The 26508-nt window shown below is 36.2% G+C and overlaps 1 protein-coding gene across 1 annotated transcript; it reads left to right on the top strand.

Moving 5' to 3' along the window:
• Positions 1–4315: 4315 nt before the first annotated feature.
• On the top strand, positions 4316–9781 carry LOC141432134 (uncharacterized). The gene is made up of 2 exons (XM_074093585.1): positions 4316–5328; positions 5647–9781. Exons 1-2 carry the CDS (start codon positions 4365–4367, stop codon positions 9498–9500), a joined length of 4818 nt encoding a protein of 1605 aa, XP_073949686.1. The 5' UTR covers positions 4316–4364; the 3' UTR covers positions 9501–9781.
• Positions 9782–26508: the final 16727 nt, after the last annotated feature.

Raw genomic sequence — 26508 nt, 5'->3', positions numbered from 1 at the left:
TTCGTGATTACTAACTTTCAAACCGGTATAACTAAGAAAGTTGACTAGACACGTTGTTTCCGTGGACCCTTCAAATGTTGTTGATACATTCTTGATAACACTTTCACCAGCATTTTCACAAAAAAGTGTACCCTTTATTTTTTTCAATTTTGGAAAAATATGGTTTTTGCTGCTCAGAATCAAAAACACAATCGATTTCAATGGTTTAAAAAATGTCCCAATCAAAAATGACAGTTTTGTGACGTTTTTTTCATAAACTCAGTACGGGCGTCACTAAACTGACTCATAATATTTGTATGAAAAAATTAAATACATTTTGCAAGAAAAGGTATACGTTTTTTTAAAACGTCCGTACATAGTCTAGTAATTACTTATTATCTATGTGCTTGGAAGTTTCATTATTTTATTTGGATCATTTTGACGCACAATAAGTACCTAGAATCCTTAAAACGTTTATCCTACTGTGTAGAATTGCGTTAAATTAGTTAACAATCAGTAGAATATTAAGGTCTCACTAACATCAACTTAATGTAGGTACCTATGTTTAGTTTAATCATTCCGTTAAATTTGTATTTCTTTTGAAATCTATAAAGTAGAATACAAAATAGGAAAAAAAAACAAAATTCGCCATAGACGTAGGTATTTTGATGACCGAAATTTAAAATGTATGCCATTTAGCCTCTATCAAAAAAAGCCGTTTTAAAATGATAAAACACACCGCAGGGAATCGCGAGAGCGGTTAGCCAACAATCACAGAAAACGGATTACAACAGATAATGTCGCTGAACACACCGAATGTTATTAAAGGTTTGTTTGCCTGCTTCTGTTTGGACCATTTTTATGAAGAACAGTGCAAATAACTCGGCACAAACATTAATCTGCCTCGTACAACAGGGAAGATGTAAAGGGACTGCGCAGAGTCAATATTTTCTTAGGGGACAAACGCGGTGCTCGTGGCTCTTGCCGCCAATTAGAGCGTGATGTGATTTAAAAAATAAACTTCATTTCTCTAAGTAACCTCGACGACTTCCGCGCTTGTACGAAACAAGTGAGGGTTATTTTTTAAAACGTGTAAGCGCAGATGGGATGTCGTGAGTGGGAGCCACAGAATACTAGGGACAAGAGTATACAGCTTTTTCGAATAAGTCAGGAAAATATATTAAACAACAGCAAAGAAGAAGGATATTTTAATTTATTTACAAAAAATACAATGCAGCATTATAGTAAATAATAAAAAAAATAATAAAATAAGATGACCTTTTGGAATTTTTATCTTTGCCTCCTTAAAACAACGCATAAATTTAATTCCGGCCAGAAGTTGGGGAGCAGGAGCCGTGCTCAACCTAAAAGGCGGCTAAGTGACACAATCAAGTTTTGAGAAGGAGTCGAAAATCGCGGTAACTTTTTTAAATCGATGCTAGTTGATACCTAAAGTTATAATTTATAGATATCAATTAGCATCTTTTAGCTTGAGCACGGCAGTACTGCTGTTTAGCTTTCACTTAGAGTATTAATTAATTTGAATCTATAAATTAATAAAGGAACAGAAGCGACTCAACTCGAGTAAATAGATTTATAAACCGCAGTTGAGTTACGTACTTTATTCTGTGGGAATCAAATATATCTAGAGAAAACCGAAACTGTTGTTAGATACAGCCGATGCAGCGTATTAAGATAAGCTCAAATTATAATTCGATAGCAATTTTATTTATCTTATTGTGCATTTAATTACAAAATAATATAAATCAGTTATTAAATCGTTCAACCCTTTCATATATCACGAGACAACGCAAATAATTCAATTAAGGAAGTCGTTAAGCAATCGATGCGTGTCGTTATTAAATTCGGCGTAGTTTAAAATGTGGTTCGGTTAACTATAATTTATGTTCGCCGGAGCAATGGATTTATTGTGGCCCCGCCAGGGGTTGATGACTCAGCGTATTGTTGGAAAGGCTTGTACAGGATGAGTATGATTTTAAGAAATCGTGATAAAGTTCAAGTACCTAGAAATAAGTTTTTGTTAAAAATTAAAACATTCTCAATATTAACTTTTTTGCTGACTGTGCTTGCGTTGTCAACTAAACTGTATATATATCCGTAAGAAATGTTAACTAAATTTTCTCACTAGACATGCATGGAATTCGACTTGTGAGATTTAAATAGAATATAGACATAAAAGAATAAGAAGACGTCAAAGAAAAAAAAATCGTTAAATAATATTTTGTGAATCGTGTAATACCTATTAACAACAATCCGATGCAAAAAGTTCTATCCTGGAATAACTTGGATAATAAACATTTTGAACATTTTGTGTGTAGAATATTTAAACTCATTGTACATTCTTGTATTTTTAACAAGCCTCACCCGCTACCAAAAATATGATTTAAAAAGATGTATCAAAAAGTGTTTCTGGACAAATAATTTCTAAATTCAAGAACCGCAACACAGCCTGTACATTCATTACCCGCCATCTTTAAACCGAAGAGATTGGATGAAGTTTAAATTTAAATTAATTTAGCGGATTATTAATCTGAGATGAACTCCGTTTTTACCTCGCCTGCAAAATCTTTGCTGAATCAGTATTAAAACTAGAGGATGGTTGGTAATTAAAATTCATTCTTATCTTGAAGCGAAAGAATATCCGAATAACAGTTGTTACAAGTTCGATTATGAAACTGAAAAGGAGTTAACTTTATTTTCTTCCAATTAGTATACGTTCGTACTTTGGCTAAGAGAAAATTTTGTTTCACGCTAAAACTATTCAATGGAATTATTAGATTTTCAGCTTCAAATACAAACGTAGCTATCTTGGTCCAGGCTGTATCTCATGAACCGTGATAGTTAGACAGTTGAAATTTTCACAGATTATGTATAGCTGTGATCGCTATAACAACACATACTAAAAACAGAATAAAATAAATATTTTTAAGGGGGGCTCCCATACCACAAACCTGATTTTTTTGCCGTTTATTTGCTTGATATTAATAACGGCATTGTTGAAATTATGGCAAATAATGAAATTGAAAAAAAAAATTAAAGCGGGCTCCCATACAACAAACGTGTTTTTTTGCTAATGTCTAACGTAGTATAGATAATGGTAAGGAACCCTTCGTCCGCACGTCGACTCGCACTTGGCCGGTTTTTTTAGTTAAAATCATATTTGAAATCAACATGTGGGACTGCTTCGCAGAATAGACTTGAAAATATAGATAAATTGATTAAGATCCTACTTTGAGATTGTTCAGAACGCATCCATAACGCCACTAACGGTGCGAAGATTCAAACTTCGGCGGCGGTTAGAACTGACAGGCGATCGGCGCGTCTAACGAACAATTCAAATCTAATCACCGGATCGAACGCATCTCGAACTGTTTGCATTAACATTGTAACTTTATCTCAAAAATTAAACATTTTTAAGTTTACTACAATTTTTATTAAAGAAGAACCCTAGATACTTCTAACCTTCAAGAACCTAGGGCGCAAATATTGGTCCTTCACCCGTGGGAGAAGAGCTTCAAAGTTCGTCTTCATCAGTGCCTAAGAGATTTTACGCCGCAAGCTTTTACCATCATCGTCAAGGACAGCTTCGCCAAGACGTTCACAGCATCTCGTCAAAGAGGACTGGAGCGCAAGAAACATACCTGCGAGCGAGGGTCAAGACAAAGAAGCCGCGGAGGAAATTATCGGACGTGCTACCGTTTTTCGTCAAGAAAAGCCATCAAGCTATCAAGCCTTCATTCGTCAAAGAAGAAGTCACCTTGTCTGAGAAACACGCAGTCTGAAACATTTATTTAAGTGAAATATATTCAGTGCATCAGGTCAATCGAGCAACGGTTCATCATACCATACAGTGAGTTCGTTCCAATTTTCCCAAAATTCCCAATATGTTCCTATAATTTCCGGTAACTTTCCCTTTATCACGTTAATTAACTTCACAGCTTCGATTTCTCAACTTCAAGTAGTTCATTTCAACGGTAAAATTCAAAATTTAATTTTCATTGCACAAATAAAAGTGTTCATTTACTTATCTAACATTTATACTGAGTTTTCCTAGCATACTTCAATTGTTTTTTTAACTACCGGTCGCAGAGCTTATTTGCAAAATAGTCACAGATAACAGATAAGCGATTCATTTTTGCTGCATTACTTTTATCTACTGATAACAGGTCACTCTCTGGGCCACTCCGTTCTGTTATCTTATCTATGTCATATGCGGTTTGCGAGAGTTGAAGCGCTGTCTGTTGTCAACAACATAACCTCGATAATAGTAAAATAATAAAGTTTACGATCAAGTCTTACGGTAATAATCCTTTATAATAGTTTAATCTGTGTTTTTAAGTTCATAACTTAAATAATAACTCATCATGTCTATTGGCGTGCTAATTAAGAAACGTGCATCTCTTAAGTGTAAACTCACTAACTTTAAAACGTTTCTTACCCCATATCAGTCTATTAAATCATTAAGTGAACTACAAATAAGCGAAGTTGAGTGCCGCCTGAGCAAGATCGAAGATATGTATTCTGTCTTTGATGAATTACAGGAGCAGATTGAAATCGAATCGGAAAACCCGGACGAGCAATATAAAGAACGTACCGAATTCGAGAATCAATATTATGCCTTGTTGTCGTGTGCGCGTGAGTTACTTCGCGTACAAAGCAAACCAGACACCAAAGTCTTGTCTGAGGCAGGTTTCAGCTCATGTCAACACAAAAATGATCTGGTAAGATTGCCTAAAATTAATTTGCCCCACTTTAACGGCGACTATCAGAATTTTCTCGAATTCAGGGACACATTCAAATCGTTGATTCACAACAATGATTCTATCGACAACATAAATAAATTTCATTATTTACGTGCTTCATTGCAAGGTAGTGCAGCCTTAGTGATTAAAAGTTTAGACTTTAAAGGAGACAATTACAAGACTGCCTGGGAACTATTAATGTCCAGATACAATAATGAGCGTTTGTTGGTAAATAACCATGTCAAAGCATTGTTCAGTGTTGATCAAATTCAGAGAGAATCTCACAAAGCGTTGCGTCACATGTTAGATGTAACAAATAAAAATCTTAGGGGGCTCACAACATTAGGACAACCGACTGACCACTGGGATACATTGATAATTTATATGATGTCAACAAAATTAGATTCAGTGACAAGTCGTGAGTGGGAAGAGCATAGAAATAGCTTAAAGGAAACTCCCACATTAGAAAATTTCACAACATTCATTTGCAACAGGGCAGATCTGTTAGAGACTCTAGAGGAGGGCAAATCTTCTCAAACCAAGCCCATGCATCAATCTTTCAAACAAAAGAACTTCCTTGTTGCAGGTGAGTCAATTAAAAATAAAAAACCTAAATACACTTGCCCAATGTGTAAACAAACTCATTTTTTGTTTTCATGTGAATCATTTCGCAACCTGTCAGTTGACCTTCGTCAAAAGAAGGTGAAAGAGTTTGATGTATGTCAGCTATGCCTCAGACCAGGTCATGCACTATCCAAGTGTAGGTTATCCACCTGCAAGTATTGTAGTGAGCGTCATAACACTCTCTTACACGCAGAAAACTGTGATAACACAGTCGAAGTGGTTGCTGTATCAGCTGATCGAGATTGCCAGTCTCAACAATCCTCTGTACTGCTTTCCACAGCTATGGTGCAAGTCAGCGACGCCAAGGGTACGAAGCACATCGCCAGGATTCTTCTGGACAATGGCAGTACCACCAACTTTGTCACTGAGAAGCTCCGCAGTAAGCTGCAACTTCCACTTTCTTCCACAAGTTCCACGGTAACAGGTATTAACAATTCCTGCTCTAAGAGTACACAGTCGTGCAAGTTAACAATTCATTCAATGACTGGGGGCTACAAGACGGAACTTAGGTGCCTCGTGCTTCCTGAAATAACAAAACTATTACCTTCATCATATATAAACAAACGTGAATTGCAAATTCCATCACATATACAGTTAGGTGATCCCTCATTCAATATTCCATCGGTTATAGACATACTAGCCGGTGCAGAAATCTTTTGGGATGTCATAGGTTCCAGTAGAATTAGCTTAGGGAAACGTCAACCTATCCTGTATGACTCAAAACTGGGCTGGATAATTTCCGGGTCTGTTATTAGTAACCAAAACCACCATACTGTCTGTCATGTGTCAGAGTTACATGACACCGATATTGATCGGCAGCTCACCCGCTTCTGGGAGTTGGATGGTGTTTCACCTGTGCATAATTTCACGCCAGAAGAACGTATATGTGAACAACACTTTGTTGACAACACAACACGTTCCGAAGATGGACGATTTGTTGTGTCAATGCCACTCAAGGAATCAACAAAGGTATTAGGCGACTCATATGAGATGGCTAAGTGTCGTTTTTTGTCATTAGAAAAACGTCTAAAACGTGAACCTGAATTTAGAAAAAATTATAATGCATTCATGACTGAATATCTAAAGTTAGGACATATGTCACGTTCAGACTGTAAATTAAATGATGATGATGTTGATTGTTTCTTGCCACATCATGGCGTAATTCGCGAATCAAGCACTACTACCAAATTGAGAGTGGTTTTCGACGCCTCAGCGGTTACAAAGTCAGGTGTTTCGTTGAACGCAATTCAGATGGTCGGTCCCACAGTGCAAGACGATCTCATCTCAATTTTGCTTAGGTTTAGGCAACACAAATATGTAATCTCGGGAGACATCGAGAAGATGTACCGACAAATATTGATTTCACCAGAACAACGACGCCTACAACAAATTTTGTGGCGTTTCAATCCAACTGATCGGCTCCAATGTTATAACCTCAATACGGTGACCTATGGCACAGCCTCGGCACCATACTTGGCAACGAGGTGTTTGAAGCAGTTAGGGCTTGAATCATCAGATCCAGTCATTCAGCATTCGATCACTCACGATTTTTATGTTGATGATTATTTAAGTGGGAGCTCTAGTATTTCTGAAGCTATTCAGTTGGGAAAAGGCGTGATTGACTCTCTGAGCTCAGCTCAATTGAATTTAAGAAAGTTACGCTCGAATAGCACAGAAATACTGGACGCACTGCAGGGTTACACTAACTCTACTGATCTAAGACAGGATAATGTACAAGGAAACTTAAACGTGCAAAATTTAAGTACGTCAGCTGCAGCTAAAACACTAGGTTTATATTGGCAATGTGACACTGACACACTCATTTTCGATATCAACCTGGCTAGCGTCAGTAAAGTAACGAAGCGTCATGTACTTTCGTCAATCGCGCAAGTATTTGATCCAGTAGGTTTGGTTGGACCTTGTATTGTAGAAGCCAAGGTAATAATGCAAAAATTATGGCAGCATAAATATTCTTGGGATGAAGAAATTCCAACAAATCTTAATTTATTATGGACTAGATTTGAAGAAACTTTGCCATTTATTAATCGAATCAAAATACCACGATGGATTCTATTTAACTCAGTCCATGACATCGAATTGCATATTTTCACTGATGCATCGGAGGTCGCGTATGGAACTTGCGCATATGTTAGGTCGAAAGATACTGCAGGGGCAATAACGGTCCGTCTTTTAGCCTCCAAAAACAAAATAGCACCAATTAAACCAACAACAATTCCGCGATTGGAACTATGCGGTGTATTGTTGGGTTCAAGACTGTTTACTAAATTACTGAGCTCACTCACACTTAAATTTAGTAATGTATTTTTTTGGTGCGACTCTATGATAGTGTTGGCCTGGTTAGAGTCATCGCCGACAAACTTAAAACCATTTGTTCGTAACCGAGTGAGCGAGGTACAGGATGTTACTGCTGGTCACACGTGGAACTACGTGCCCACAAAGGAGAATCCTGCCGATTTAGTTTCGCGTGGCATGAACGCCAAGCTCTTGGCATCGTCTGCCTTGTGGTGGACTGGTCCAGAATTTTTGAAACAGGATTCGACTTCCTGGCCTGCATCACCGTCATCGCTAAACACGAAATTACCCGAAATGGTACCATGCTTGGTCACTGATACTCAAGAATCACCATTTTCTCTTTTAACTAATCGAGTATCCACATTTTCAAAAATAATAAGAGTTGTAGCATACATTAAACGATTTATAAATAATTGTTCAAAAAATACTAATAAAAAATCAGGCTTTCTTCAGAGCTCAGAATTAATGTCAGCTCAAAAATCTATTGTATCTGTGTGTCAAAAGGAAATGTTTGAGGAAGAATTTTCTTTGTTGAAATCTGGAAAATCGCTTCCTCCAAAAAATAAACTTCTTCCTTTCACGCCCTATATAGATTCGGATAATTTACTGAAGGTAGGCGGGAGGCTTGACAACACGTATTATAGCGAAGAGGTCAAACACCCTATAATGCTGTGTAGTAAACATAGGCTAACAAAATTAATATTCGATTATTTTCATTTGCAATTTTTACACGCGGGTCCACAATTGTTGCTTAACAGCATCAAGCAGCTTTTTTGGCCTCTAGGTGGTAGAAATTTAGCGCGAAAAACGGTAAAAAATTGCGTCACGTGTTGCAGGTTTAAAGGACAGACAATTCAACCGATCATGGGTAACCTGCCTGCAGCGCGCGCTCAATTAGATTCTCCTTTTAGTAACACTGGCACTGATTACGCCGGGCCTATAATGATAGCTGATCGTAAAGGAAGAGGCTGTAAATTAATTAAAGCTTGGATTTGTATTTACGTATGCTTTGCAGTTAAAGCTGTACATCTGGAACTCGTCTCAGACCTCACCAAAGAGGCATTTATGGCTAGTTTAAATCGGTTTATTGCTCGAAGGGGTAAGCCGACAAATATTTATTGCGATAATGCTACTTACTACACTGGTACTTGTAATGAACTGTACAGAGTATTAAAATCGCCAGATGTAGCTTCAGATCTTGCTCAGTCTGGGATTAACTTCGTCTTCTCGCCACCATACTCGCCACATTTTGGTTCTTTATGGGAACGTTGTGTGCGTTCAGTAAAACATCATTTACGGCGTATTTTAAACTTAACACATTTAACTTTCGAAGAAATGACTACATGTTTGTCTGAGATCGAAGCTGTATTAAATTCCCGTCCCATGACTCCTATATCCAGCGAACCTTCCGATCTAACTGCCCTCACACCAGCACATTTCCTAATTGGACGGCCACTAATGTTTGTTCCCAGCTCATCGAACACAGCACTAGAGAAGAACATAAATTGTCTTCATCGATTTCAGCGTGTGGAGCAGCTAAAGCGTCACTTTTGGAACAGATTCCAGCTCGAGTATGTTTCTCAACTGCAGAAGAAAACAAAATGGTTTTCATCACATGACAAGCTTACAGAAGGGGCCTTGGTCATCGTGAAGGAGAAAGGTGCACCGCCTCTTATGTGGCTGCTCGGGCGCATCATGAAGATTTATCCCGGCAGAGATGGAGTGGCTCGGGTCGCTGACATAAAAACGAAAAAGGGCATCATCAAGAGGGCTTTCAACAACATATGCCCATTGCCAACATCCACGGAATGTAGCTCTTAGTAATTACAAGTACGTTGAAGTACTTCAAGGCGGGGAGCATGTTCAGAACGCATCCATAACGCCACTAACGGTGCGAAGATTCAAACTTCGGCGGCGGTTAGAACTGACAGGCGATCGGCGCGTCTAACGAACAATTCAAATCTAATCACCGGATCGAACGCATCTCGAACTGTTTGCATTAACATTGTAACTTTATCTCAAAAATTAAACATTTTTAAGTTTACTACAATTTTTATTAAAGAAGAACCCTAGATACTTCTAACCTTCAAGAACCTAGGGCGCAAATAGAGATATTCGATTAACGTATACATTCGTCAAACCTTAACTACGCAAGGAATGACTTTAAGAAAACCTTACACCATAATTCAGCGCACCCAAAATGGCTTGTCAAAATTAAAATTACATCTCTTGAGTGCCAAAGCTTTATAAGCAGCTCGTTTGTCGCTTCAGCCGCGATTACGGTGACTACTCCTAATTACAGTTGTTGGAGTTAGCAGCTTAAGCTTCTGCTTAAGCAGGGAATGAGTGTTAAAAGATTTATATCAGTGGATGAGAGCGATTTCACGGCTTAAGCCGAAACAGTCGCGCCTCCAGGAAATTAAGACATTTGCAAGCTCCCGTTACCGCGCCTTACGAAACTGAAATGCTAAAGCCGACTTCGTACTTTCCTTTTAATTTAGACAAGTTTATCTCGTTAGTTTAATTAAGTACTTATTTGAATTTTGTGTTGGATATATTGGTACTGAAATTTGCTTGATTTGATGCCAAACTTAAAGTTAATTTGGTAAAGTATTTAAGTAAAGGTAAATTAAGTGAATGAAGTCATACAAACCTAAAATATAATTAGTCCTAAAATTGCTAAAAGTGGCTCAGAAGCGGTAACGTTTCGTGTGCTCTGCCTACCCCATTTGGGAATACAGGCAATAAACAAGTACAAGTATATTTTTTTTCTTTGGTCTACAAACTGAATACCTATTACATTATAAAGGGTGTGGCCTGTAATATGAGCAAATAATTAAAACACAGATCATACTCCTCAAACAGAACAACATTAGTTCAGCGACTTTTAAAAATAATTATTTTTTTAATTTTTATTACACTTTTAAGTTTATTCGAAGAAGAAGAATTATATTAATGCTTGATGTTTGTAGCGTGACAGGCGACGTCAGTTGTGTTCTAGGATGGCGTACATTGATAGCAGTATTTAATTTGTACGAAAAAAGGAAAATTCAAAGACTCCATTATTTTTAAAAGTCGCTGAACTAATGTTCTTCAGTTTGACGAGGACGATCTACGTTTTAATTTTTTGCTCGTATTACAGGCCACACGCGGTATAACCCAATGTACGTTTCTTCACTATGATTGGGCTAAACCATTTATTCCATATCCAGGTAGTCCACTGGGTATATATTAGCGACAGTAATAGAAATAATGACCAGCCATGTAGATTCTCAGGAGTTAGTCAGGATTCGTTTTGGTATCAATAAAATCATCATCATTAAGCGTAAAACGTCCACTGGTGAACAAAGACCTCCCCCTTAGAAGGTCAGAATGAACGAGAACTCGTCACTTCCATCCACCGGCTATCCAGAACTCTTTCAATGTTGTCAGTCCACATAGTTGCAAGCCTGCCAGCGCTTCGTCTTCCTTGGAAAACTTGGAAAACAATGAAAAACGTCTCCAATCAGGAGAACTACAACGGGCCGGTGGAGTCATGTTTACTTATAGGGTCATTTTACACCTGTCAATTAAATGTGCCGCCTCACGTAGAGTTGCATTTCAATGTGAATTGACCACAGAGACCGTAGGTTACAACTTGAAGAAAACTTTACAACTATGTATATCTCAAAATCCAACTCAATGATTCCATTCACTTCGAAGTCTAACGCACTCACCGAAGAACGATTACTTAAATACTTCTTTGTAGTAAAGATATTATTGGCGATTAAAATAGGTATATAGGTAGATAGATAGATATAATCTTTATTCTTCAAAACAAAGACATCGCTTAGTAACTAAAGAGTAATAAAATCCTTGGCTCCTGTACGATTGCAGATACATTCCGATATGGTTGTTTGCGTTTACTAACTCCGTCGAGGGATTATACTTATTAAATCCGACTAGACGATATTATTGTTGCGAGTCGCATAGACATCGGGAGCAGAGCTCGGTATTACTTTTCCATTAGTACTAGGTTTTGTTTAGTCCTTTTCATTCCAATATTCCCAGATGAAAAATGGAAACGAGATATTTGTGCGGTGTAAGAATAATAAGTTTGAAAGTAGCTAGCGATATTTTTTATGATTCAAAATGGCGACGTTTTGTCAGTAAAGGCTTTGTATCACAAATGCAATTTTTCACAAGGATAAAAAGTACTGTTGAAAGGTCATATAAATTTTAAAACACCATTTTAATATTTTATTACTTAAAATGATTCTGAACTTTGCCGAGACGAACAAAAAAGAAGGCGGGGCATTACCTACCTTTTCTCGAATGGTATCGTATAATACTTGGTTAAAGCCAGTGTTCTTGTTATGGTCTGAATGGGTACACAATATATACTTGATATTACAATCGTACACAATAATAATTAAATGTTTGAGTATCTTCATCGCTTCAATACATCTGACATCGACTACATAAATTAGATACACAACATGCAACCGTCTAAGAATCCCAGCAATTTCTCATCCCTGCAAACGTAACGCAAACCACTAACGCGCGCTAATTCGATTCCACGTTCGGCTCATAGTTGGTGGCGTCGTAAATTACAGATGTGATTTACGGTAATTTAATTTTGAAACGTTTTCGCGTATCACGCTAGTCTAAACGTTACTTAATTACGTTCCAAGATACCCCCGAAACCTGTGGGATTATTTATACATATGAAGTAGAGTTGCTAAGCAATTACTGAAATGTAAAGCGGAGAGTGTTATAATTGCAATAAGATGATAGCAATCTTTGAAGCAAGAGTTTTTATTTTTAACATTAATAAGGTGTGTGTAAACAATATTTATTCATGCTTCTTCTAGATTAATCCCATTGCAGCACTATCTACTTATCTCGTGGAAATTTAAGCTTCATTTGGCCTCTTTTCTTATTAACAAAATTATAGCTTTGCTCTGCCATGTCATGGCTCATGGCAAATGAGTTGGGTTTTGACGCTAATACCTATTAATAAATGTTGAAGAGGTTTTATTTATGCCTACTGGTAATCTTGATAAAGGGAAGAAGCCTAAAAAATGTTATGGCTAAGTTTCTAACAAGATACCTCATTCTTTCTCATCTTCAGTTGAACTTTCTCGTAGGAAAATATATCTCAGTTTACAATGTTGACAGAGTACAAGTCGCTCAGACGTCTTTGAAAGTTCCGTCTGAAGGCGGATGCATTTTGTATGAGAACGAAGCGTACAGATTAACTTGCTTTAATTATAGTCTACGCAAACACGGTAAAGCGGAGTATGTAATCACCATTAGTAATTAGGTGGCACATGAGGGGGATGTATTACGATAAGGGAGATTTGAGTTAGAAATTTGAAACCGACCGGTTTTACGCCCGGTGAACGTTTCCGGTTAACGTTTCTGTCTTGCCGGTGGTGCCGAGAAATTGGTAAGGAGATATTGTTGCATGATTTGGAAGGGATATTTCCAATTAGTAGTAAGTATGAGTATGGTACAAATAAGATTAGTCACATACTTGTACAACTACTAGCTTGCGCTTGCGGCTTCACCCTCATTGTAGGGTTTTTTATTCCTCGGGAATTTTGCAAAATTCTTTGCCAAATTTCAGTTTTACGGGGTGTGAGCAAAGTATTGATGACTTAGTCTGTCAGTAAATTGAGATATTTTGCGATATAATTAGTTAAAAAATATTTTAAAGGGGAATGTCTGATATAAACTTGCGCAAAAGCAAAGATTGTCTCTTTGATTGAAAATCTAACAACCCTGGTAAATATAATAAAATACTTGGTAAGTGAGTCAGTGTGCATACTCCTTTACAGAGTAATAACATCGACAAAATCATTGCGCGAGTCAAGAACACATGTTAAGAAAGTTTGTTAATATTTAATGAATTCACGCGGGACGTTGATTTGTGGTTAATTTTCTCTCAAAAGCAGAGAGACTGTTAATTCAATGAAGACATATGTGCCACAGACAGGCTATGAGTAGATTAGCATTATTTTGTTGTAATTTTATGAGGACTCAAGACTTTTCTAATCTTCTTACAGTACATTGTGCATTAAGGGGCGTAAGAAGGGGACTACTAACGAGAGTCTAGAGTGACCCGAGTTTGTAATCCCCTTACGGCCCCTGATACACACAATCATCACATTGGGACGAAAAAAAAGGCAAAAATTAAATTACTTTGTGTCCAAACACTTCACAGCTCAACAAATGCAAGACGCTAAGAAAACAACTGAATAAAATATGGCTACCCGCCAATACAGGGGGCTACTACAAAATTCGAAAGTCGAAGTTTGTATCGTACCGTCCCTCTCACTCTCGTATTAATTAATATTAGCGTTAGGAAAACGATATAAACTTCGATTTTCGAATTTCGTGGTAGCCCCCTGATTGTCACTTTAAAATATAAAAATAACGAAGTTTCATGAAGCGTGGCAAATTTTTATGGTGTAAAATTGGGTTATAACTAAGTTTTCAAGATGTAAATAAAACGTTGGCTGACTTGAAACCTCTTTAGTCTGAAATGACGTACCTACTAACTTTTTAAAACTAAAGTCATAACTCCCTTGGGGAGGAAAACTATACGTAAATTCATAATTACCGCGGGAACAATAACACAATACCCCTGGTATTGCAGATATTTATGGGCGGTGGTGATCTCTTACCATCAGGAGACTCACTTGCTCAATTGCCATCCAGTCGAATAATTGCAGTCGAATTTTGTGACATGTAACACTTATTGTTATGAAAGATTGTATTGTGAAACAAAGTTTCGACTGAATTGGCTATATTTAAAATTGTTTGTAATTGCCAAAACTGAGTAAATAAAATGAAAAATAATGTCCAGGCTCATTACATCTGACACTGAGTTCTTAAGTTGCTTTTTAACGGCCATTCAACTAATATTGCCGTGCTTTAAATTACAGTCCTACATTTTTTTCTTTATGGCAGGTACCTATTACTAATACTAATTGCCAACACACACCCTCTGACATGTCCCAATTATAGGGCATTAATATTTGAAAACAACCAACCAATAATAAATTCAATTCCCAAAACATACAAAGCTAAAACACTAATAACAGAGAACGGACAAAATGGCCGCCAAAAAATTAACAGCGGCGAGGGTCCCGAGTTTCAAGGTTAAATTAAAAGTCTACAGCTCGATAGCTATGCAAAGAACCCTTGCACAATATATTTAAATACGATATAATATGATTATCTGGCTGTCCCCCTAACACAGACAAAATCAATAGCGTCTGCATAAGAGTATACGCGGAGGTAGCAGATGCAGCGTAGTGCGCATTTTTGCCGGAATGGGGCTCATTTTTAACCCCCAATGCAAAAAGAGGAGTGTTATAATAATAATAAATTCTTTGTTACAGAGCTAATCCCTACTTCCCTACTATCCCTACTAATATTATAAATGCGAAAGTAACTCTGTCTGTCTGTCTGTCTGTCTGTCTGTTACGCTTTCACGTCGAAACCACTGAACCGATTTTGATGAAATTTGGTATATAGGTATTTTGAACCCCAAGGATCAACATAGGATACCTTTTATTCCGGTAGAGGGCGCCACCGCGCGATAACCTAGATCCGCGCAGACGAAGTCGCGGGCTTAAGCTAATGATCCATAAAAGAAACGGTTTACTTATAAACTATGTTAGTAACACTTACGAGTATGTTAGCATAATAGGTACTTACTTAATTTTCATCAAACAAGCCTTAAATTTGACGAATATAAATTTCACACCAATGACTGTCAGTCTATAGCATTGTAGCTTTCAAACGGATTGACCGATTTTTATGTGGTTTTTTTAAAATATGAAAGCGAATTTTCTGGCAATGGTTCTTAGCTATATATTAAACCCATACATGACGAACCCATACGAGACGACATATTCAGATGGTGGAGGCTTAGACCGGCCCTCCACCACGATCAGTAGCTATGTGACATTAGGATCGGTTCTGCCGTTTTTGAGATATTGAACTTTAAAATGGCAACGTTGGGGTTGTAACTTTTCAATGGCAAAATTACAGCCATATTCGAGTAATCGCGTTATAATCATACAAAGAAGTCGCTTTCACCTAAAAACCGCATTTAAATCGGTCTATCGGTTTGAGAGATACGATGTCACAGCCAGACATTAGCACCAAACTTGTAATACCAACATTTATTAAATCAGGCGTTATTTTGCGGAAGTCCATATCAATGAACTAAAAGAATTTCTTCGCTCACCCGCGATCTTATGATAGCTAAGTTTATGCAAGATCTAAAAAGAAAGAAAGAAGTATAACATATGGTTGAGTTCGAAACGCATCAGTGTGGTGTGGTGGTGATGATAGATGGGTGTGTGTGATTTGTGTGTGTTCTTACAGAGTGGAGGTGGAGGAACTGCATGAACACGCATATCACACAAAATCGTATATTTTAATTTTTGTATTTCTTTTTTTTTGTTTTATTTGTGTTAGCTGTTAATTGTAGTTTTTTAGTTTTGTTTTATTTGTGTTTGCTGTTGTTGTTTTTTAGTTTGGTTGTATTTGTGTGTCTTTGTGAATGTGAATAAATGTCTTCTATTCTATTCTATTCATATCTTGCATAAACTTAGATATCATAAGGTCGCGGGTGAGCAAAGAAATTCTTTTAGTTCATTGTAATACCATTTTTGCGTTGCGGGCTACAAACACTCGTTTAGAATGAATTTACTTCAAAAGAAGATATCGTATTGTGTAAGTATTATGTGAAAACTTTCCGTATCTCCGAATGCCGGGCATTATGGTTATGTACCTGTCTGTACGGTATTTATAAGTATCCACAGTGATTGTTCGTCGTATTTATGTGCAGCGACACGCTTCGGCCGTGGGGCGGAGTCTGGTTTGTTTTATGTTTCATCCTGTATTCACAACAGATGTAGTATGTTTTAAATGGCTTTTAGAAAAGAAAAGGTACTCTAAGGGTAACAAATTGGTCGCGTTGCCATGAGGGAATATCCCGTTTTTAGCCCCCGATGCAAAAAGAGGGGTGTTATAAGTTTGACAGCTATTTGTGTCTGTCTGTCTGTCTGTCTGTGGCACCGTAACTCTTAAACGGGTGGACCGATTTAAATGCGTTTTTTTTATTTGAAATCACGTTTTCTAGCGATGGTTCTTAGACATGTTTAATTAAAATCGGTTCAGCCGTTTTTGAGATATTAAACTTTGAAGTAACAAAGTTGGGTGCTTTCCAACTTCTTCTTGGTTAGGTAATTACAAGGTTTTATTTAAATTTCCGATAAACTTTTATAGTTCGGATAGCAATTTAAGTAAAGTCGACAAAAATTCCGGTCAGAGACAAAACTTGTATTAAAACAAATGTGTTAATCACATTGATGTTACGTAGAAAGATATAATGCGATACTGAGCACATAAAGGATTTAAGATGAACAAGATTAGATTTAATTAAGGCATTTTTTTGGTAAGAAAATTTATGAAAGTTTTTTTAAACAAGCTTTTTTGCTGACTCTATATTTTTACTGTAATTATATTGTCATCCAACGTCCAATTTCAAGTCAATGCGATTACTAAAAGAAGAAATTCAACGTACAATATTTGATTCGGACAGAGAAGCTTGAAAAATCAATCCCAGAAAGTGTTGTTTTCTAAACTTCTTTTCTAAATTTATAAAGTAATACAAGTTAACTGAAGTTTTAAATTAATCCCGTTTATCTTTATTCTCCTCATTATTAAGTATGTAAACGAGTTGTTCGTTCAAAACCAGGGTTAATCTAGATTTAGCTCAAAGCACCCCACCGCGGCAATTCTTTCAAAAGAATCGCACTCTTGAGACTCGCTTCTTTTCTTAGTTTTATAAGTTAATTTAAATAAAATGCACTTTTGTGTTGGTATTATTTTAACGTAATAAACGACCGCGTATGGTAAGACGCTACTTAGCCGGCTAAGAGGATAATTACTTAGACGATTTAGGTACCAAAGCAGTTGAACATTTTCGAGAGCATGCCCTAAAGCATGACACTAAAGAAACTTTTTTAGTTTATGTATATATACATATGGAGTACCCCACCCCCATTTAAAATATCTATTCGTATTTGCACGAGAAGGAGATGGCGGGACGATCTGGACACGTACGCAAAGGACTGGCCTGATATTGCGTCAGAACGAGAGTTGTGGAGGTCAAGAGGAGAGGCCTTTGCCCAGCAGTGGGACACTATACAGGCTACTTAAAAAAAATTGTATAACTCTTTAGTGTTTCTTAGAAAATATAACAGTACATTGAGAGATCGATGTACCAATATCTGGCACAACAAAGTATACATAAATATATACATAAATATCTGATACTATTCTTTTTCCAGGGCCGGTAGGCCTTGTCAGATATTTTTAATGCAGGTGACTGTACAAAGGTTTATTTTTGTTAGTTAAAATCCGAACTGAGTGGCGGCCATCACAAGACACCATACTTAAAATTTTATGAATATGCGTCTTAGTTTTTAATAATAATTCCTGTGACATTCAGACAGACGGACGGACAAAACTAGAGGGATTCCGTTCTTGTCATTTTCGCCACGGAACTCTAATAAAACGATAATTCTTAATTATTTTACGAAAGCCAAAAGTTACATAACTCGAATTTCAATACATTATGCGATTAAGTTTCTTTTCATAGATTCATAAGAAAAAATATTCATGAGTAAATTAAAAATTCTATATAAAGTTTTATCGAAGTTAAGGCTAATTTAGATTTCTAAAGGATTTATTTATAAAGAAAATCTATCGATAAAAAGTCTTTATAATTATTAAAAGTTTTTGCTAAATAAGTACATAGTTGATGAAGTTCAAAAGTCTCAAGCGAAATAACTTTGTAAATATTTAATAGAGAAAATATACGTAAGTAGAAAAAACAGCTTTCTCATGATTGTCTTGATCCCTACTTAGAATTTACCTTCAGACTATTATTTCGTTTATTTTTTATTAGAAGGACTAATATTATATATAAACGTGAAAGTTTGTATGGAAGTGTGTATGTTTTGATGTTTGTTACTCTTTAAATTTCACAACTGAACTTAAGCTACTGAATGAATTTCAATGAAACTTTCCAATAATCTATCTACATACTTCAGAATAACACCAGGTGAGATAGTGGTCAATCACGGTCAGTTTAATGTAAAAAGAAACACAGGCTACTTTTTATCCAGATGTTCTCACGGGATCAGGATAAGATCTTGAAATCTTAACTGCTGGATTCAGGGTCATGAAATTTGGCATGGTTATTTTAAATGTAACTTAAAAAAAATGTACCTTGTTTTTACCCGCGCTTTCACTTGCGCGATCCATTAGTTCTGGCAGTTTATTTAAAATTACTATGAGATTTCAATAAATTCCCATCGGAATCCCCAAAAATTGCTTCTTAGTCTTTATTTAAGTTGTATGCCAACATGTCATGTCTGTAGAATGTTTAAGCGGTAGAGATGTCAGAATTTTACGTGCACGTGCGTGGGAATATTGGAATAAAAGTACAGTCGGTGCCCTAACGTTTATTAAAAACTATCACCAAATTTCAAGTTCAAGTAAAAAAAAAACCGGTACAAAATTTAGTCAAAAAATCTGAATTTGATGGCTTTCATTCCTCTTTTTTTCCAATATTTTTAAAACAAAAATTGCTGTTTTTATCTACTCAAGGAGTTTTAAACTTTTTTCGCACCCCCCTCCCTTTAGCTGTTTGAAGCCCCTTTAAAATATTTTAAAAACAAACAAAATGCTCAAATATTGTCAAAATTTAAATACCCAACCTTTTAGCTGTAAAACCTGTGTAATTACTTAATCTTAAGAGACGGACTTTAAAAAAAGCCTAATTTTTATTGTATGTTCAAACAGTCTGTGTCTACTCGTAGATATAATACAAATTTGTGTGATCGCAGACCATATAGTAAACTACCCCTAGTATTTTCACAATCTCGGCGAAATAACACAGATATTAACATCCATCACATTATTATATGACTAACTGTTATTTTACGAGCGTATAATGGTCCGATAACAGTGTTTTATTGTCCCCTAATGGCTTATACCTGTCTTATAGCGCTATGGGAGCGTTATGGCCAGCCGATGCGGCGTCAATTTCGCATAATGGGTATCTTTACTATCGACGTTAGGAAAGGAGTAAATCATAATTGTAGGGATATTGGTGATCACAAACACGCGCGAAGCTTGTCCATTTTAGAGTATCTACTTTAGGCAAAATGGCGGAAGGAACCCTTCGTAGTTCTGCAGTGTTTATCTGTCTATCTTTATTATATACATACAGGGGAATTTACAAAGATATACTTTATCAATATTAATATGTATGTAGTAATGTAGTACGTACTCATACCTACTGACAAGAAAACGACGTGACTGCAGTAACGTAAATTTTTGCGGCTCCTTACCCGTTGCAGCAGAGTATGGTTAGTCTGTGTCTTTATTTTACTATCTATGTTAGTAAATTTGGATCAGATCCTAGTTATGATAGTCGGATTGACTTGAAATTTCATAAATGTACATATGTATGTTGGATGACAATGCAAGTTACTTAATCAGGAAATTTTTTTTTATTAGTACTATTAAAACATATTTAACATCTTAAGCAACCTTTATTTAACCAGAATATTAAATATTCATTTGTAATCTTGGTAAAGTGTTTGACTTTTTAATTTATAAAATAATTTTGACCAATCCAAAACTTGAATATTATTATTATTCCAACGTCAATACCAACTTTTCTTTCAACCAAAAAATATAATAACTATAATAGCTTTGAGAACAAGTCAGTCATGCAAGAGGCATAAAACGTATCACGCCATCCTCCTTATCTTTTCTCTCTATAAATCATGAGAAACGCGACTTTTCTTTGTAGCAACTTTCGCATTCGTATATGAAAATAATTCTGTTAGAACTAATGTCAATTTTATATTGCAGCTATCTCAGCTTGGATTAAGTATGTAATAGTCTGCTGAAGAACATACGTGGCATAAACGAGAACGCCTATTTTTAAAAATATTTGCAGAAAACAAGGAAGTGGGTCATGTGATGGTAACTGGGCATAAAAAAGTAAAAAAAGGTTTTGTAAGATAATAAAATCAGTTTTAATTTCATTCTGAGAGGAGGCCTGTGCCCAGCAGTGGGACGTATATAGGCTGGGATTATTTATGTTTTTTTCTAAAAAGCTTTTCTTTATTCTATTTTCCCTACTGCGTATTTTTTTCTGTTTAATCTTAAATTTCAAACCTTTATAACTCTGTTATATTATGTTAAGGTAAATAACGTAAAAATATTTTTTTTGCTCAATTCCACGCATTGGTAAGCTTTGATTTATGAATTACTTAATAAAAAAATTGACAAATAACGTATTTCACCGTATTGTCTTAGGTACTCTCTATGCTGAATCACAGCAGCGCCAGCAATGCTGCTTAACGGCAGGATTAATCAAGTCGCTAATTGCCCAAGTAAAAATCCGATTTAGATCTAAATCTTACCTAGAATAATATTTATACCTTCTTAAAAATGTACATTCCTGGTAATGACGCGTAACCCTTTTTACCTTAAATATTTACTAGTTGCAAAGCCAATTGTATGAAAAAGGCAACATCAATCTTCGTTTCGCTTGAACGCCGCCATAATAAGAGTTGGAATAGTTCACTCCCCTCGGCAATGTCGCTTGCATTCGCGCGTCAAATTTCCACGAAAATCACCTGAGTAATGCAAGAAAAACATACATCAGGCTCACAATACCTCTTTAATAGAGGACGGGGAGGCTCGTATGGAAATTTATCCGATTTTCGCTACTTCCCGTCTGTAACAACATACTGAGACCGATTAAAGATTATTTTTCTATTCTGTTATTTTTCTGGATCAGTAGTTGGTATAACAAATAACAAATTATATTGTACTTCAAATAACTTAAAGTTATGTATTCCTCAGTTTCTTGTTTTTATTATTTGCCTGAAATTTCTTTTCAAGTTTCCATTCAATGACTGAAACCAATATTAGGTAGATGCTGGTAGGTATATAATTTCTGTTTTGACGACATTTTGCCCTTTGATTCAGACTCATATTTTTATTAATTTGATATTAGTGTCAATATATGTGCTCATTGAATGGAAAATCAGATTTAAATCAATTCGTTTATCCAGTAAGTATATCATTATTTAATATCGACGTGCATACATTTGTAACAAAAAGTAATTTGGATAAAAGGTTAGATTGTAATCAAATCGGTGATCACGATGAACGGAGTTTCACAATATTTTTATTCGTGATCGTAACCATTTTAGTGCGCATATCTGAATAGTAAAAAATACAGAGCAAATTATGATACATCCACTTTTATTATGATTGACGGACTTATAAATTTAATATATTTAGTTCTTATATCTAGTAAATATTTAAACCACAGTATATTTAATTTATTATCTGTCCCGATGGAGATAATAAAAAAAAACTATTAATCGACATCATGCAAATTAAAATGATTACTGTGTTTTAAAAATCCTATATTATGTATGAGATTGGTATTATACATTTAACACGATATTTTTGACTAAAGTAGAGACTTTGCGCAAAGAAAACTTTAAGTAGGTACATAATATAATAAAACTATTGACGCTGATAAACCTAATCCCAAATTAAAGAAAGCATTTACTATGAATATCAGGCAAAGTAAGCATACTTGAATATATCATATATACTGAAGATTCAGGACTCGAAAACAAGATACCTATTCTCGTATTCATACATAATGTCCCCCAAGCTTCGCTTCTGCTATCCAGCTGTCCAAATGACGACTTTGAGCCAAAGTCTTAAGTAAAATTTACCGAATCACCCTTTTTCCAAATTTTTGTTGACAATGACGGTTAAGCCGCTGTAGAACCTATGCAAGTCATTCATCACCCGAGCCGACAGGAGAGCTCACCGTTGCCTGCACGATCTATAAATCATTGTAGATTATCCGACGAAAGTATACCTCTGTCTTATGAATGTAGATTTTACCCCGTTAGATAGTTACAATATGGTTACCTCAGAACTGAGTCTAGCACATTGATTCAGGTGTTCCTAAGACATTGCAATGTCTATGTCAATGAATTACACAAGGTAAGAGGTTCAAAGGTTTAACCACGTATGTAGGCACTAGAAAAATAAATGTGTCACTATAAACCGTATACAAAATTGGAAGACTTACGCACCGGTATTACATCGCAAAAATCGACAAGCAAAACCCCAACAAAAGCCTGTAACGTAACATTTTTCACAGCGTACATTATGAAGTGATAACACATGCTCGCAAAAGCTTTCAAATGAAGTATTACACGGTGGTTGAATGGGACAACGGCGCAGTTTGTATTCAGCGCGGCCCTCCGCCGGCATCGTATTGAGCCATCTATAATGGATATTGAAGTGTATCACGGCACGAGCCACGCTAACCAATATTTTAAAATTATGCGCCAAAGGTTCCACGCAACCGGGAACGGCAGCCCCTGAGGGATTGCGCTGTAAATTCAGTTTCGCGTAAATCTTTACGGCTAAAGCGAATGAGAGAAGAGATTGCCAATGTAATGTTAATTATCGTTGAACAAGCTGTTGGAATATTTTAAGAACGTTCATTTAACAGTCTAATTATGTCACGCACGAGTACTTGGAAAAAAAATAGTCAAGTGCGAGTTGGACTCTCGCATAGAGTGTGACAATTTTAAAAGCAAGCAAAAAATAAGTACTTATACATTTTTTTTGATCAGCCATTTATGGAACGTTGTATTTTATTTAAGATGTCAAATCTTACTTTTTCTTGCCCAATTTTCTACTTGTAAGGAAGGCCTTAATTTTTTTATTATATTCAACTGGATGGCAAACGAGCAAGTGGGTTTTTCTGATGGTAAGAGATCACCACCGCCCATAGACACCTGCAACACCAGCAAGTTTTGTTTCTAACCGGTTTTGTATGGAAAAATAGATAACATGAACTTAGAAACTTAATTTTTAAAGTTGCAAGAAAGCAAAGCCCTTAAACATCATCATCATCATCATCCCAGCCTATATACGTACCACTGATGGGCACAGGCCTCCTCTCAGAATGGGAGGGCTTGGGCCGTAGTAAAGCGAGTGTAGCAGAGAGTAAAGGTAATATTGTTGCTGATTCTTAAAACACATTCGATGTGTCCAACTTTACTCCAATTTTGTAGGTGATCATTCACGTAAGCCCCCTGCTATGATTTCCAATCCCCCAGACGAAAATCCACTAGTAGATATTTTGCCATTTTACTTTAGTTTATTGGAGCCGATGGGAATAAAGCCGGGATAAAATTTCAATTGCCAGCCCTGTAGACAGCAGTGGCGTGTCTCAGTTTATTTATTGTGTTAAAACCCCAAGTGGTGGGGTCAATATGGGATGCTGTGGGCCTGGAAATGGCTAACCTAAAAAAAATAACGAAATAAAAATGACAAAAAACATACAGACGAATTGAAAACCTCTTCCTATTATGTAGTCGGTTGAAAAAAGTAAAGTTTATCCTACTAATATTTATTGTACAATGCAAGAGATTGTTCGTGCGTGTGCCCGCGCGTGTATGTGTATGTGTTTATTAGTACTTAGCGCTAAAATGGCTCAACGGAATATGACGTTTATTTAAAGCTAAAGACCAGTCTATCATTCGTTTTATTTTTCATTAGATATTGTAAAATCATCTAACGTTATTTAATAGCAAACTTGTGTTCCATGCTATTCCCTTATTTAACTGCACCGTTAAACTGGCACTTCTAGCACAAAATCATCTTGAATCGGTATAAACCCTGTCGCTTCCACTCGAAAAATTTCAACCGCACCTCACCACAGCAGGGCTACTACGAAATTCGAAGTTCGTGTTGTTCCGTTCCTCTGACGCTTATACTATTTAATGCGAGAGTGAGAGGGGCGGTGTGATACGAACTTCGATTTTCGAATGTTGGAGTAGGCCCCCAGACTGTGAGAGGTCACAACGAATCCCTGCAACCGTGCAAATACCCGGACTCCGTCACAATGAGATACGGCTTTAGCTTCTAATTAATTTTATACACTAAAATCCTTCGCAAATTATCTGACTAGAGGTTGTGTGGAAAGTAATTATGAGAATTTTATGGTAAAACTTTAAAATTTATTTTTGTGAACGTTTTATTTATACTGCTAATGGATGGACACTAGGTACAATACTACTTTAAAGATACTTAGGTACTTATATAATAATTCTGAAAGCAAGTCTGTCTCTTTGTTTGTCTTCACCCCTTCCCCTTAGAACTTGCATCCATCGGTTGCCCACAACTGTCACGATGTTGTCATTCCGTCTAGTGAGCCTGCGAACGTTTCGTCTTCCGGTTCGTAGTCTGCCCCTCAAGATTACTCAAGATTTTTTCTGCAACTGCTTACTATTAGACAGAGAGATTAGAGATCATTCCGCCCTATTCCACAACTGACAATACAACAAAAAGTTGGTAAACCCCAAACTTCAAAGTTCAATATCTTAAAAACGGCTTAACCGATTTTGATGAAACATGCCTAACAACCATCGCAAGAAAACTTGATTCCAAATAAAAAAAAACCGCATTCAAATCGGTCTATCCGTTTAAGAGCTACAGTGCCACAGACACAGACTGAAGAATGTAGCATTTTGATGTGCCCCAATCAGTTTCACGAACACTTAACGATCCAATATATACGTTCAAAATTCCATATAAATGGCAATAAAAAGCAGCCGCAATAATGCGATAAATAAGCCGCGAGCAATACAATTTTTATCAGTGAGCCAGCGATCATAAATTTAGGCTTACAACCTAAAATCGCTATTGGAGCACAGGCTACGTTGACACGTGTTAGATATAAATCTGTCCTTTGTGAGCGTTTTTCATGGAGAAAATAAATTCGTTTTGTTATTTACCTAAACAAATTGATTCATTACGTTCGGTCCATAGAAAACATTGCCGATAATGCGTATGGATTTCGATGTGGCGATTCGGTTATCATTATTGCCCATCATTGTTTCAATTTTTTTACACGAGGACCTTCATTCACAGCATGTTTTATATGTTCGATTATACTACATATTTGGTTTTCATTCAGCACTTCTATAATGAATTAAGACTCTAAAAGAAAATCCAATTTTCGTGGTGGCCGGTTGATTTTCCAATAAATACAGCAAAAGACCCATTTAAAGGTAAAATACTTCAGAAATATACTCAGCGGCACAAAATTTGGCCCATTCTCCAAAAAAAATTACCTATTTCTGCAAACATTTGAGGGCCAGATTTTTTGCCGCTCAGTATTATATATAGTTTTTCCAATCTTCTTTCATTCATTCATTCATTCATTTATTGCCTGCTTTTTGCCTGTATTTACCTGAGTGTTAAAATATTACTGTTTATGCAAAAAAAATATTTTGTAGTTTTCAGTGCATTTTGCTCGCTAGACATAAAGCGTCAGCCACATCACGTTAGGATAATATTAATATAGTCGTTAGGTTAAGTGCTTTCACGAATATAAGCTGACTCATGACTAGGTAGGTACTTTTCAATTTATATCTCGCAAATTTCAGCTGTATTCTGCTCGTAAAATATCTTAATCAACATTTTTTAATGAAGCCAGCTACTAAGGGGAAAATGTGATATTTATATTCTGAGAGTATCCACTGTTTACGGTTCACAAACTTTGCTTTGGGTGAAAATGGTTCTAGTTTTATTCATTCTGCAGAATATTTTAAGTACTATTTTATAATTATAATAAAGTATTTAAACAAGGAATCGTATATAAAGTAAGCGATAAAGATTGCAC

This window comes from Choristoneura fumiferana, chromosome 10, assembly GCF_025370935.1.
Source record: "Choristoneura fumiferana chromosome 10, NRCan_CFum_1, whole genome shotgun sequence".
NCBI classification, from domain to species: domain Eukaryota; kingdom Metazoa; phylum Arthropoda; class Insecta; order Lepidoptera; family Tortricidae; genus Choristoneura; species Choristoneura fumiferana.
Note: the sequence above shows the minus strand (reverse complement) of the source record. Positions and strands in the feature narration are given on the sequence as shown.